The 13,801-nt window shown below is 40.0% G+C and overlaps 1 protein-coding gene across 1 annotated transcript in view; it reads left to right on the forward strand.

Annotated features, from left to right (window-relative positions):
• Positions 1–12,270, forward strand: part of MAPK12 (mitogen-activated protein kinase 12) — an 86,752-nt gene extending 74,482 nt beyond the window's left edge. The window contains exons 8-11 of the mRNA XM_030549193.1: positions 4,801–4,880; positions 5,838–5,916; positions 6,805–6,978; positions 9,484–12,270. Of these exons, the coding sequence (XP_030405053.1) occupies positions 4,801–4,880; positions 5,838–5,916; positions 6,805–6,978; positions 9,484–9,554 (404 nt within the window). The 3' untranslated portion in view covers positions 9,555–12,270. The remainder of the gene's footprint in view (positions 1–4,800; positions 4,881–5,837; positions 5,917–6,804; positions 6,979–9,483) is intronic.
• Positions 12,271–13,801: the final 1,531 nt, after the last annotated feature.

A 13,801-nucleotide genomic window follows, 5' to 3' on the forward strand; every position in this document is an offset into this window, starting at 1 on the left:
TAGGATGGGTCTCAGGCATTTGAATTACTGGCCTGCCTATCTCAATTGAATGCGGATCACGATGAGCCTTGATGCCAACCTGAACTAGCTTTCACCAGGACTTCGGTGTTGGAAACTCAGTCCTGCCATGTCATGTACAGCAATCACCATAGGTGTTGCAAATGGAAATTGTCAAGCTTTTTAATGTGTCATCAATAACAGGTCCATGTTTCACACTCATAGAGCAATGTCATGAGGACAACAGCATTTTGATTTTTGTCTGTTGACAGATTCCAGGTTGCTTTCAGATTTGGTGATAGAGGCGATCATATGTAGTGCTGGCTGACTTAATTTGCACATCCACTTCATGGTTGACTATAGCTTTGTTGTTCAGTATGCTGCCAAGATATGTAAACTGTTTGAAGCTTACAGCATATAATACTTTCCAACCTTATGGATGGATCTTGTGTACCGTTGTTGAGGAGCTGGCTAATATATAATCTCGGTTTCATTCAGCTGATGGTGAGGCCAAAGTTACAAGCTGTCATAACAAAGCAGTTTGTAAGATGTATAAAGATTGGTGCTGTTGTGTGACATTTTTCCTGTAATAGTCACATAATGAAGATCATGTCAGCAGTGCTCCACTGAGCACGAAAGCTGCACTGTGACTCAGCTAGGATGTTGTCGATGATTTGGGTCAGGAAGTGGTTCAAGAGGATCCATGCAAGATATCTTGCTGGCCACAGAGAGCAAAGAGATACCTCAGTAGTTACCACAGTCGCTGTTTGAGTCTTTACACTTATAAATAGTGACAATGTTGGCATCTTTCAGTTGTTATGGTGTAATTTTCTTGAAGCCGGACATGTAAGAAAAATTTGAAGAGCTTGTGTCAATGAGAAGATTTCCTCTGTGTTTGAAACCTCAACTGGAATGACATTGGGCAGGGAATTTATTATTTTCCTTACCTGAACAGCCTTCAACACCTTGGCTCATGTGGGTGGATTGGCAAGTGCAGTAGATGTGGGGTGTTTCTAGACATTATTTAGGTGACTCATCAGAAACAGTAGATGAACAAGTAAGTAGTTCACTAAAATCTTCGTGCCACCATTGGTGGATGGCAGTGCGATCTGTGGTGGGAGATTCACCATCAGCACTTGGTAGTGGTGTCAAGATAGATAGGGTAGGCCATACACAGATTTGATTGCCTCTTAGAAACCTTTGGAGTCATGTTTATCAGCAAGAGTGTGTGATTCCTCTGCTTTATGGTCAAACCACATATTTTGCGTGTGGCAGAGTTTGGACTGGAGTGTACTGCAGGCTGCCCTATATCTGGCCTATTTCAACCCATAGAGTGCGTCAGCTAAGAGCACAGCATGGACTTGTCACCTGACATCAAGGAGATTCAATATTTTATTACCATTTTCATCAAACCAGTCTGCATGATGGCATTTCGTATGTCCCAACACAATTCACGACAGTGTTATCGATTGTGTCACGCAAGGATACCATCAGCAGTTATGTCATCACTGATCATTGGAAGAGTTTCTAAAAGAGTAGTTAGCTGTGTTGAAAATTGTTCGGCAATTGATAGATCATTGAGCCAAGCTATATTTATAAGCTTGACTGATGGTTTTTTACACATTTTTGGCCAAATAGTGAGGGAAAGCTTTGGAACAAGACAGTCGTTAGTACAACAGTTAGCTCCATGTAATACCCAAGTTATGCACACATCTTGTAGGTCCATTGTCGGACCAACACCTAGTCAATCAAATGCAATGACTGAGCAAAGGTGCATCCAGATTGTTTTATATTTGTTGGGAGAGTCAGAAGATAGTGTTTTCAATATTTCGATGGTGCTCAGCATCTGTCCTTAGCAGAAGGTAGGCCATTGCTGTTCATCTTGATGCCATGTTTGCCAAGTACACCATGCCACATAGTCATCAAGGCCAACACGGCATTAAAGTTGCCTAAAACAATCAACTTTTCTTCACAGGGAGCCAATCGGATCAGGTAATTTAGTTCAAAATAAAATTCCTCCTTCAGTGTTAGTCACTGTTGGTGCATAAGCAATAATCAGTGAAGCATAACATCTGCCTCTTTGGGTAGTTGAAGCTTCATCAATCTATCATTTATACCAGTGGATATGTTCTCCAAATGAGAGACAAGATCCTTTCTGGTTGCAAAGCTTATTCCTGCATTGTATGGCTTGTTTTGTGAGCATCCCTTGCAGAAGAAAGTATACCCAGCACTCTCCTCAATCAACTAACCCTCATCAGCAAGTTGCATCTTGCTCAGTGCTGCAGTGTCAATACATATCTTCTAGGCTGTTGAGCAACCTGAGCAGTCTGCCTGACAGGATGATCAGTTTGGTTTGGACAGTCAAGGAATGTACAGACATTCCATGTCACAACATTGAGACAAAAAGGAACTTTTCAAAGCATATTTGAATTTCGACCACATGATGGTAAACTGGTCAGGGCTGTTCAAGATGAGCAATTATTAGGGCACCTTTTTGAGTCCCCCTCCTTGTATTGAGGTTGGTGGTACTGTCCCTGAATAGAGCAGACAAGTCGATCAAGATGCTGCTGGACTACGTTATCACCTCAGGTCAATGCAGAGTGATCAAAGTCTTGACCTGCCTGCATTCAGGTTCATGACTATGAGACCCAGCAATGTCCATCACCTGTCACTTTCCCCATTCTCCCATAACTGCAGGACTTGTTAGACTGTTGAAGAATGTATGAGAATTTGTTTAAAGTGAACGAGTAGTTGTGCACCAACTTGCACACACTTTTAGCCAACAAGATCATTTCCAGTGGCAAGGTAAACCGAGACAACTGAAGGACTTGCTGACCAGGTTTATTTTTGGAGTATATGTCTCCTGGAACTCCAACCTCTCCTCCCCATGGCATGGTGTGATGGTGGAAACAGGAAAAGTAGGGGATGGCCCTGTAGGACAAAATATGGTGGTGAGCTTTGCTTTCCAGGCTGCTATTCATTAGTCATGAAGGCCTACAGGATAATAATAGGAGATATACCTATTCTCCTAGAACTGGAAGGGACCTTGAAAGGTCATTGAGTCCAGCCCCCTGCCTTCACTAGCAGGACCAAGTACTGATTTTTTCCCCAGATCCCTAAATGGCCCCCTCAAGGATTGAACTCACAACCCTGGGTTTAGCAGGCCTATGCTCAAACCACTGAGCTATCCCCCCATACCTTTTACTCCAAAACACCCTGGCTAACGGGGCCAAACCCCAGCTCCAATCACACAATCCATTGAAAACTTCACAAGTATCAACTACCCAAGGAAGAGGACATTATCTGGCCATAAGTTGAAATATACTTGACTTTAGGTGTTTTGGTGTCCTCAACTTTTGTGTAAGGGATAGGGAATAGCCAGCATGGATTTTGTAAAGAACAAATCGTGTCAAATTAATCTGATAGGTTCTTTGATAGGATAACGAGCCTTGTGGTTAAGGGAAGAAGCAGTGGATGTGATTATACCTAGACTTTAGTAAGGCATTTGATACGGTCTCGCATGATATTCTTATAGATAAACTAGGAAAGTACAATTAGATGGGGCTACTAATAGGTGGGTGCATAAACTGGCTGGATAACCGTACTCAGAGAGTAGTTGTTAATGGCTCCCAATCCTGCTGGAAAGGTATACAAGTGGGGTTCCGCAGGGGTCTGTTTTGGGACCGGTTCTGTTCAATATCTTCATCAACGATTTAGATGTTGCATAGAAAGTACGCTATTAAGTTTGCGGATGATACCAAACTGGGAGGGATTGCAACTGCTTTGGAGGACAGGGTCCAAAATTTCAAAACAATCTGGACAAATTGGAGAAATGGTCTGAGGTAAACAGGACAAATTTCAATAAAGATAAATGCAAAGTGCTCCACTTAGGAAGGAACAATCAGTTTCACACATACAGAATGGGAAGAGACTGTCTAGGAAGGAGTATGGCAGAAAGAGATCTAGGGGTCATAGTAGACCACAAGCTTAATATGAGTCAACAGTGTGATACTGTTGCAAAAAAAGCAAACGTGATTCTGGGATGCATTAACAGGTGTGTTGTAAACAAGACACGAGAAGTCATTCTTCCGCTTTACTCTGCGCTGGTCAGGCCTCAGCTGGAGTATTGTGTCCAGTTCTGGGCACCGCATTTCAAGAAAGATGTGGAGAAATTGGAGAGGATACAGAGAAGAGCAACAAGAATGATTAAAGGTCTTGAGAACATGACCTATGAAGGAAGGCTGAAGGAATTGGGTTTTTTTTCTTTTGGAAAAGAGAAGACTGAGAGGGGACATGATAGCAGTTTTCAGGTATCTAAAAGTGTGTCATCAGGAGGAGGGAGAAAACTTGTTCACCTTAGCCTCCAATGATAGAACAAGAAGCAATGGGCTTAAACTGCAGCAAGGGAGATTTAGGTTGGACATTAGGAAAAGTTTCTAACTGTCAGGGTAGTTAAACACTGGAATAGATTGCCTAGGGAAGTTGTGGAATCTCCATCTCTGGAGATATTTAAGAGTAGGTTAGATAAATGTCTATTAGGGATGCCCTAAACAATATTTGGTCCTGCCATGAGGGCAGGGGACTGGGACTCGATGACCTCTCGAGGTCCCTTCCAGTCCTAGAGTCTATGAATCTATGAAAAGAAACACAGAACCTTGAGCTACACAAATGTAAAGTTTCTCATTTCACCTTTATGTTGTGTGTTCTGCTTTGATCTCCATTGGCAAGGAAATTGCATAATTTTTGTAGGGCTTTTACTTTTGTCAATGTACAAAGACTTGATTCCTGACATCTAGTATTCAGATCTGGACCAGCTCACAGAAATAATGAAGATAACAGGCACACCAACTCAAGATTTTGTTCAGAAACTACAGAGTCAAGATGTGGAGTATACTGATTGACACTCTGCTAATATTCTGCTTGTCCTAGTTTCAAATGTAAGAAAACTTAATGGAAAGCTGTTCTCTGAATCTCATCATAAAAATATTCAAGAAATTTCTGGAAACCTTATTAGTTTAGTTTATTTAGTTAAACACAATTATCAATAGTTTTAAATTAAGTACATTGCAATAAGCTAATGGCCTACATTTCAAAAGTGTTCATTAATTATGAATACCCAACCTGAGATTCCGGAGCTGATTTTCTTTTTTTTAAGAAGTCTTGAGCACCTTCAATTTCAGCTGAGGTTAATGAGAGCTGCAGGTGCTTAACATGTATAAAAATTGAGTCCTATCTGAAGGTGGTCACCCAAAACTGGTGTGTGAAAAAATAATGGTCACTTGGAAATATGTACGCCTACGTGCTTAAAGTTTCTTACATATGTGGCACATCAACAGCTCTAGCTGAATGGCTACTACTTTTATTGAGAGCACAGTGATGATACATACAATGTATTTAGAAGACTGACATTTGTTCTTGTGTTTTTAACATTGCCTTCCCTGGTCCCATGTGCACACTTCTCTGGAGAGTTTAAACCCTGTTAAATGCACATTAACATTCCTTAAAATACCTGTAAATTTTAAATACTCATTGGATATATCTTAAAGAGAAAGACCTACTTTTCTAGAAACTTGTATCAACCCACAGTGGGGAAAAAATAATTATAATGATGCATGTACATTTCCCAAACTAAATACAGTAATATACAGGCTGTAATGAACAGTACTAAGGATCACCTTTATATATTGTTCTCTCCTTTTTCTTAAAACTTGTAAACAAGGTGTCCATATGCATAGCATGCTCTCACAAAAATCATGAAAATTCACCTAGCAAGCATATTGCTAAGTCTTATCACATAAAGAGGAAAAACTCTTCTAACCAATGTTCATGTTTCTTTTAAGGCAAAAAATTATATCAAAAGCCTCCCAAAAGTGCAGAAAAAAGACTTTGCAGCCATCTTGAAGTATGCAAATCCTTTGGGTAAGAAAATATGTCTGGATTTCTACCATTTGTGGCGGTATGCTACAGCAGGTGCAGCAGCTGCTGCTATAATTAAGGTTGCATTATGGTAATTAAGGTTCGATTCTAGCCCCTTGTTTTCCATTGCTCATAACTTTCATCTTAAGGACTGAAACTTTCCAAGACTAGTCCTTGGATAAGCAGAACTTAAAAACTTAAGCAAAAGTAGTTTATGCTGTTGGCCCTGATCCAGCCAATGCTTAAATGTTTTGCTGGATCAGGGTCTGTGAGTAGCAAGAAATCAAATATAGATAATATAATTTTCCTATTTTAAAAAAATGATTTTTAAAGCCCTATTCTGAATGACTGTTCAAGACAAACAGATAGGGGTTGAAAACTGAAATTTGTCATGAAAATAGTACTCAGTGAGAAGTATTTCAGGTTCCAGAGAAAATTGGTTTTGATTTGGTAGTTCTCAAGATAACATACTTCGTAAGCACCGTACATTTTGAATTTTTCAATATGCTCACACAGGGCCTGATCCAAATCCCACTGAAATGCATGTAAAGATTACCATGGATTTCACTGTGGTTGCATAGCTGAGAAAATCGGTGTTATAGATATAACATGGCTGTCTGACTGCACTAGTGGATTGAAAGTGTACTGAACATGTGGATTGGCTCATTCTGAAGTGGTTTTGGTATTGAATATCACAATAATATGACTTGACAGCAGCAAAACACTTTGTATTTTTATTTTCTTCTTCAAACAGCAGATGTCTATGAAATGAAATAACTCATCTTTGTAATCATCTGTAATTCTAAAAAACAACAATGGTACAACAGCTTTAAAATCCAAGTTGGATTCAGTGGCAATATTTGAATGTCCTGTTTGGCTTGTGTTGAACAGCTGTAAACCTTTTGGAGAAGATGCTGGTGTTAGATGCAGAGAAGAGAATAACAGCAGTAGAAGCTTTAGCGCATCCTTATTTTGAATCAATTCACGATCCTGAAGAGGAAACTGAGGCAGAGAAATATGATGACACATTTGACAATATGGATTTGCCACTGGATGAGTGGAAGCGTAAGTCCATTATGGGGTGGGAGTGGAGGTTAAAAGGGACTAAGAAGGGCTAGCTGAGAAGTAAAAACACTTATCTCCTTAAAAATGACTTGCTTTGGTCTTGGCAGAAAATAGGCACCAGTGGGGTCTAGAAACAGAAAATGAGTCAGTGCGCCCATTTCTCCTTGTACCTCCTCCTAAGGTTGCCCCTCTGCTAGTTCCATCTCTCTCCAGGGCACCCCCTCGGCTCCGCCTCCTCCGCTCCTCCCAAACACCCCATGCTTTATCTGTGTTCCTCCCTCCCTCCCCTTCCCCATTCTCCACCAAATCTCTTTCTGAGCTCTTTCAATTCACCCTTTTCAGTCCCCCCAAGATTAGCTAAGGTTCTAACAAGCCTTCCCTGACCCATATGGGAAATGCCTTTAGATGACCAGAGATTTTCTTTACAGTGCAGCTATTTATACTATGAATGGAAATAAAAATTACTTTTTGGGACAGTCTTGCTTAGCAATGAGGTTATGCAAAACTGGCTGGTAGATGTGGAGTTGCTGCTGATCTTTATGGATTATTCTGGGTTTTTATCAAACATTCTCACTGTCCAGAGGTGTCTTGAAAGTGGAAAATAATTAGATTTATACTGTTTGTAGAACACTATTACAAGGTTTTATTGCTATGTATAGAATAAACAAATGATTATTTCCTCTTTTCTGAGGGAAAGAAAGAAGAGTGGGAGTCAGTTATTGAGGATTTGGGTTCACTTTTTGTTATGGGTTTACTTTTTTTCGTTTCCCTGTTTCATACATCACAGGGATGGGAGCAGTGATGATGGATTGTTACAAATCTGCCTTTCCTAAAACAGACTTCAGCAAAGCTATCAACGCCCTCCCATCTGCATGTGCCTCCCAAAGGTTGGCAACAAACCACAGTTATTAGCCTGTGCAAGGGAACATAAGACTAGTATTCAGCATGCTGTTGGCTCCTGTGACTGAGTGCAGGTCATAATTATTACCTTAGCATAACAAATGTTGAAAATAGAGGGGAAGAGGAAGTAGCAATTTGTACTTTGAGCTCCTGGTTTTCGGCTGAAAGATACCTTGAACTGTACAGGAAGGAGGCATTTCTGAATTCTTACGCTGTGTATTATTATTTACTGTCAATGTAGCAGGAGAATACGTCTCCTGAACCTAGTGAGCTACTGATTGTGCTTAGGTGTCCCATGAGTGGATACATCTTCATATAAAGCAGGTTATGTGGTTGCATAATTAATACATTTGAGTGATATGCCTCCATACACAGGAGAGATTGTACAAATTATTGGTTACTTATATATATATTTTTTTATTTTTTTAATGTGAATAATTTTTTTAATGTTGCTGATTTTTCCACCTACTCTTTCCCCTCTGCTGCTGGGTCTGCTGGCTGTTCTCTTTCTAATCTTCCATTTCTAACTGCTTTGTTTGGTGTCACTCAAATTAAAACCAAATTCCCTTAAATTTCCTAAAATGACCTTTACAATTTACAAAACCTGAGACTGCTGACTTTTAAATAAATATAAATGTTGAGTTAATTTAACTTTCCCTTAAAAAACAAACTAAAAAGGAAGTTACTAGTCCTCACCCAATCATGCAAACCAGGCTGTTTCTGAGATTCATGTCTTTCTTTCATTTCCTCACATCCTTACTTTCTAGCGTTGGCCAGTATGAGAAATACTACAGTGTCATCAGAGATGATGTTCTTGCAGCATTTCTGTGCTCACCGGAACTAGGAAGTTGATTTACAGACTATGATGAATTAAAAATAAACTTCAAGCAAAGGAAGCAACTGATGTCTCTCCACAGGGGAATTGGATACTTAGTATGTGAATGTCTCATAACAAAACAAGACAGAGACCTCAGTGGCTACTATTCATACCAGGCTCAATTCTGGAAATCTACGGCTGCCTTCACCCAGATGGCTGGCAGTCAGAAAAGTGGGGATTCAGCTCCTTTTTCCCTAACAGCTTCCTGCCTGCCTGTCCATGATTGAATTCCTCTTTGGTTTTCCCTTTTAGTAGGAGCCTTTCACAGCATGTTCTCCTGGTGTGTGACTGACAACCAGCCGTAGTCTTAAGGTAGTCATGCTGCGTATTGCTAACAGAGGCTGAGAGACCATCTCTTTCTGATGAGATTTGGGGGCTCAGTTTTGGTCCTGATTCTCAAACTTTGACACTTAGCTTTCGGTGCCCATTTAGGCCCCTAAGCGAGAGGGCCTGATTTTCAGATGTGCTGTGCACAACAGCAGCTATTGAAGATAATGCCAGTTGTAGGTGCAACACTGAAAATCGGGTCACTTATTTAGTTGCCTAATTTTAGGCATCCACTTTTGAAAACTTGAACCCTAACTCTTTGTATGTTTTCTGTCCATCATCCATGTCTCATCCCCAAATAGACAACGTTCCCGCCATTTTGGGATTGGCTCCCGACTACTGTCTGTGAGGCTCCTTTTATGAGCATACTAGCAATGCTTTCTCTTACTGTTGTTTTTCAGGCATTACCTATAAAGAGGTAATAAACTTCAAGCCATCTCCCCTGCCTGAGTCAAAGGAAACAGCAGTGTAACCGTATGAACCATCTCTTCAAAAATCAAAAGCAGCAGGAAGGGTGTAAATGCTTGTGATAACTCAGTTGTACAAACCTTTTTATAAACAAACTGGATGTAATCTGTTATATGTGTATTGTAAGGAATAATGGTGTTTTTACTTTAACTAGGAAGCTAGTGCCTTTGGAAGTAGCATTTCAAGACTGTCTGGAAACTTACCTCTATCCAAATTTTGTCATCTTTTTGTGCAAATTTGTGGTTTCATTTAATCGAAGTACTCCTCAAAACACCAGGGTTTTCATGAATGTGCTTTTAGACCAGGTATTGTTAACTTGGGTCAGAGTAATAGAGTAAAAGTTAACACCTTAAGCAATCTGAGGCTAAATGGACAAGTGTTTTCCTCTTCCTACTTGAATGGAGGGGAGTGTGAGCCCCTGGACCCAAGCCCAGAAGGCATCAAGGGGAGTGTGCTGGCTTCCCTCTTGGTTCTTTCCTTCCTGCAGATGCCAATTTGTGGATGATCTGCAGATTGTGAGGGAACGAAAATGTTGCCAGATAGGCTCAACAAACCTACTCTGAGGGGTGTGCACAAGAGGCAGCAGTGGCAGTCAGGGTCATCCATGGCTGTAAGAGTTTTAGCAGGGGACTGATAGAGCCACAAGTGGTCCTGATTTTAAATAATACAGTATTTTCTTCCTCTTCTGAATAACTTGCTCTCACTTTATATAGTGGAGTAGAGGGTCCTGGTTTCCAGGGGGAAATTGTGAGGATTTACAACATTCTATAAGCTCTGTAATTTCTTCATAGTTTTGATGTAGTGATTGAAAATGTACATAGTGATCGGGGAGGGGGAGGATCAGTGTGTGGATATGAGTTAGAAATAAAGCTACATGCACGTCACTTCATGTCAATAGGGATGGGGATAATAATACTTTTATTCTTCTTCTGACCTGCAGCTAGATATTTTGTTCTCATTGTACAGGCAGTATTCGGTGTACAGAACGAATCGTTTTTAAATCTCATTATCTCATTCTCTCGTGAAAAATAATCCCTTGACAGAAGGTACAATATCCACAGGAGACATCTACCTTATGAGTTACTCTGGGATATTAGTTAGAAGCTTCTATGGGTTCTTCAGCTGTGTTCATCTCTTGCACTTTCCTAGCTGTTTAGTTCATAATAATCTCAGGGGAGCAGGAAATGGAAATTGATAAACCTTTGTACATGTTTTTATGATTAAAGCTCATCTCTTTAAAAATTGAATACTTGCATAAGGGTTACTCCCACTACAATGTGCTGCTTTGCGTCAGTGCCAAGTGGAACATCTGTGGAAAGAGACATTTGATCTTAGCAGCTAGTAACTGGAAAGAAACCCAGAGATGGCTCAGCTGACTTATTTTTTGACTCAAACATTTTAAACTGAAAGGCTTCATCAACTTGGTTTTTAATGATTGTTTAATATAAAGCTCTGTAAATACCAGTATCTAGCAGAGAGGTATTTGTGATGAACACTGAGCAGCCAGAAGAGGTACATGGAGAGAGGAAATGGTAGCTAAAACCCTGCAATTTTATGCATGCATAAATAAACCTTTAAAAAAACAAACAACATGCATAAAAAGAGGCAGTAAATACATCCCAAAGGAAAACCTTTTAGCACATAAGACACTAAGAAATGCACATGTTGGGAGTCATGTTCCATTTTGCCACTATCATTTGTTCTCACCTTGAGCTTGGTCTTATGTTATTCAAAGTAAATAAGTGCTTTGTCATTTACTTCAATGGGCACAGGATCAGGTCCTTTAATAGAGGAGAGTTGAAGGTATTTTGCTCTCAGCAACTTGCCAGATCAGACCCAGAGTTTCCGTATACAGACGGTCTCAGACTGATCCAGCAAGTTGCTGAGAGCAAAATATCTCCAACTCTCATGGAAGGTAATGGCAGTTAATGTTGTTCGATAGAGCTAGTCAGGAAAAACGAGACAAACACTTCAATGCATTTTTTTCAAAGTTTGTGTTGCTGTATTTTTTTAAAATACATTTCCAAACTCTAAATTTCACCAAACTTTTGGAAATTTTAAAAATTCCTTCCTGCACTACAGTTGGTCAAATCTCAGAATGACTGTTTTGTGAAAAATGTCAATTCTGTTTTTCCTGTCTGGTTTTTTTTTTTTCATTGAGACTTGGAAAATATTGACCCATTCTGCTGCTTAGCACTTATTAGGATCATGCGACATCTCCTGCATTGGCTTGGAGATGGACTTTTGCCTCTCAACTTACCATGATTTCTAAATGTAGAGGTGGACAGGCACAATGACACATAAGCAAAAGAATTTTATTTTTTCTAAAACATCAGTGAATATAAGACTGCCTTATTTTTTTAACCCTTTCTTGGGAAAAAAAACAACCAATGTTGAAAAGAAGGCCTTAATGAAATATACAGAATTCTGAATCCTCAAAGAGCTTAAGCTAAGAAAAATTGCTGAGGAGAGCAATAGGGATCATTAGTATGAATAGCTTATAAAAGAAATGTGAATGTGGAGGAAAGTGTACTTTGTGTGATACAACTGCTGATTCAAAGGGGGAGGCTAAGTTTCATAGGTTTTTATTTGCTATTTCTACTGGTGCTAGGCAACTCAGGTCAATAAGAACCCAATTTCTGTTTGCCTTAAGGAGAAATGTAAATATGATCTGCATGTACTCAACATTTATTGTGAAAAATAAACTGTTTTTTTAATAATAGTGGTCTCATTTTCCCACTCCTCGACACCCCCACACACACACACACACCAGCTGTATTGTTGATGAAAGATGTCTGGGTAAAATATTTTTGCTGTCAAGAAATTGTATGAAACCCGATATTATCAATATATCCCACTTTAATATGAGATGGTGGATTTCTTTATTTTGGAATGAAATAAGCCCATAGATTCTAGCCTCCCCCACTCCAATGTCCAGCAATGTATATCAGCCACACAACGTGACTGAGTGTAGTGTTGCCATCTGGTTATTTCATAGACATTCTCAGTTTTTACAGAAACGTCATGTCTTTGTTCTGGAGGACAGGATTTCAAGGCCTAGACATAAAACCGTTCCCTAACCTGATTAAAGAACCACTGTCTTGTCCACACTGACAATTGGTAAACCTGTTATGACATCAACACCTCATAAGCATAGAAGAGAACTTTGAGCTAGCAGCGTTCTGGAAGTGGTGATGGGCCCTAAATCTAACAACTTAAATGCATCTTGACCATCTTACAATACCAATTACTCAATTAATGTTCACTATCCACTGCCCTAAAAAGCTATTGCTTAGAATAAACAAGCTTATGAACTGCTCTTTTGAGCTTTCTGCTCTCTTACCTTCTGCAAAATTCAAATACTGTATCAAGTGCCTTTTCCACCTGCTCCAGCTAAGGTTATGTCAGGTCTTATATCAGAGATTTTTTTTTATTATAACTTGGATTAAAATACTCCCTTAGGGCTCATACTTGGCACATGCACTATGGTCAGCCCAGAAAGCAGGCTATTAAAAATTTAAGTTTCCATGCTAACCATTTGAACACTGAGCAGCAAGTCTAGAACATAGATATGCTGTAGGTTTAGCGAGGACAAGAATGAAGATGGTAACTTTAGACTTGTTTTTAGGGGAAGGTCCAGTGGGGAACTGCGGGCTGTTTTATCTGTAGCTACAGAGGGATTAGTGACATGTCTGGAAACCTTCCTGAATATGTTCTCCCTGCCAATCCACCTTCCATCTCCTGATTCCCCATCCATTCCTACATAGGAAGTAGCACTTGACTTACTATGGTCAGTGGTTCTGTTCAGTTCGGTGCATGGGCCACCAGCGCCCCAGGCAGACTTTTCTAAACAGTTTGAGAACCAAGCCTTGAGTTGCTGGTAGTTTAGGAAAGGAGGATCTCTTTTATGTGCCCCCCCCCCACCCATACACACACATTTACAACTGCCCCATGCTGTTGCTAGGTGATCTCAGTGCTCAGAAGACTATTTGCACTCCGTGTGATTGTTGTGCCACTTTTTAAAAACTTACATTGCCACCTAGCAACCGCTTGCCTCTCTCAGACATGGGAAATATGTAGCTTGTTATGCTGCTGGTGGTAGCCTCCCTCAGGAAGAAGGCAACTGAGAACAAAGAAATTGGTTTCAGAATGCAGTGTTACATAATACTGCAGTACAAGACACACACACACACACCCGCTTTAGTCCTGCTGAAGTTCTTTCTGTAGTACCGTTTCCTTCAGCACTGCTAC

This window comes from Gopherus evgoodei, chromosome 1, assembly GCF_007399415.2.
Source record: "Gopherus evgoodei ecotype Sinaloan lineage chromosome 1, rGopEvg1_v1.p, whole genome shotgun sequence".
In the NCBI taxonomy this organism is placed as follows: domain Eukaryota; kingdom Metazoa; phylum Chordata; order Testudines; family Testudinidae; genus Gopherus; species Gopherus evgoodei.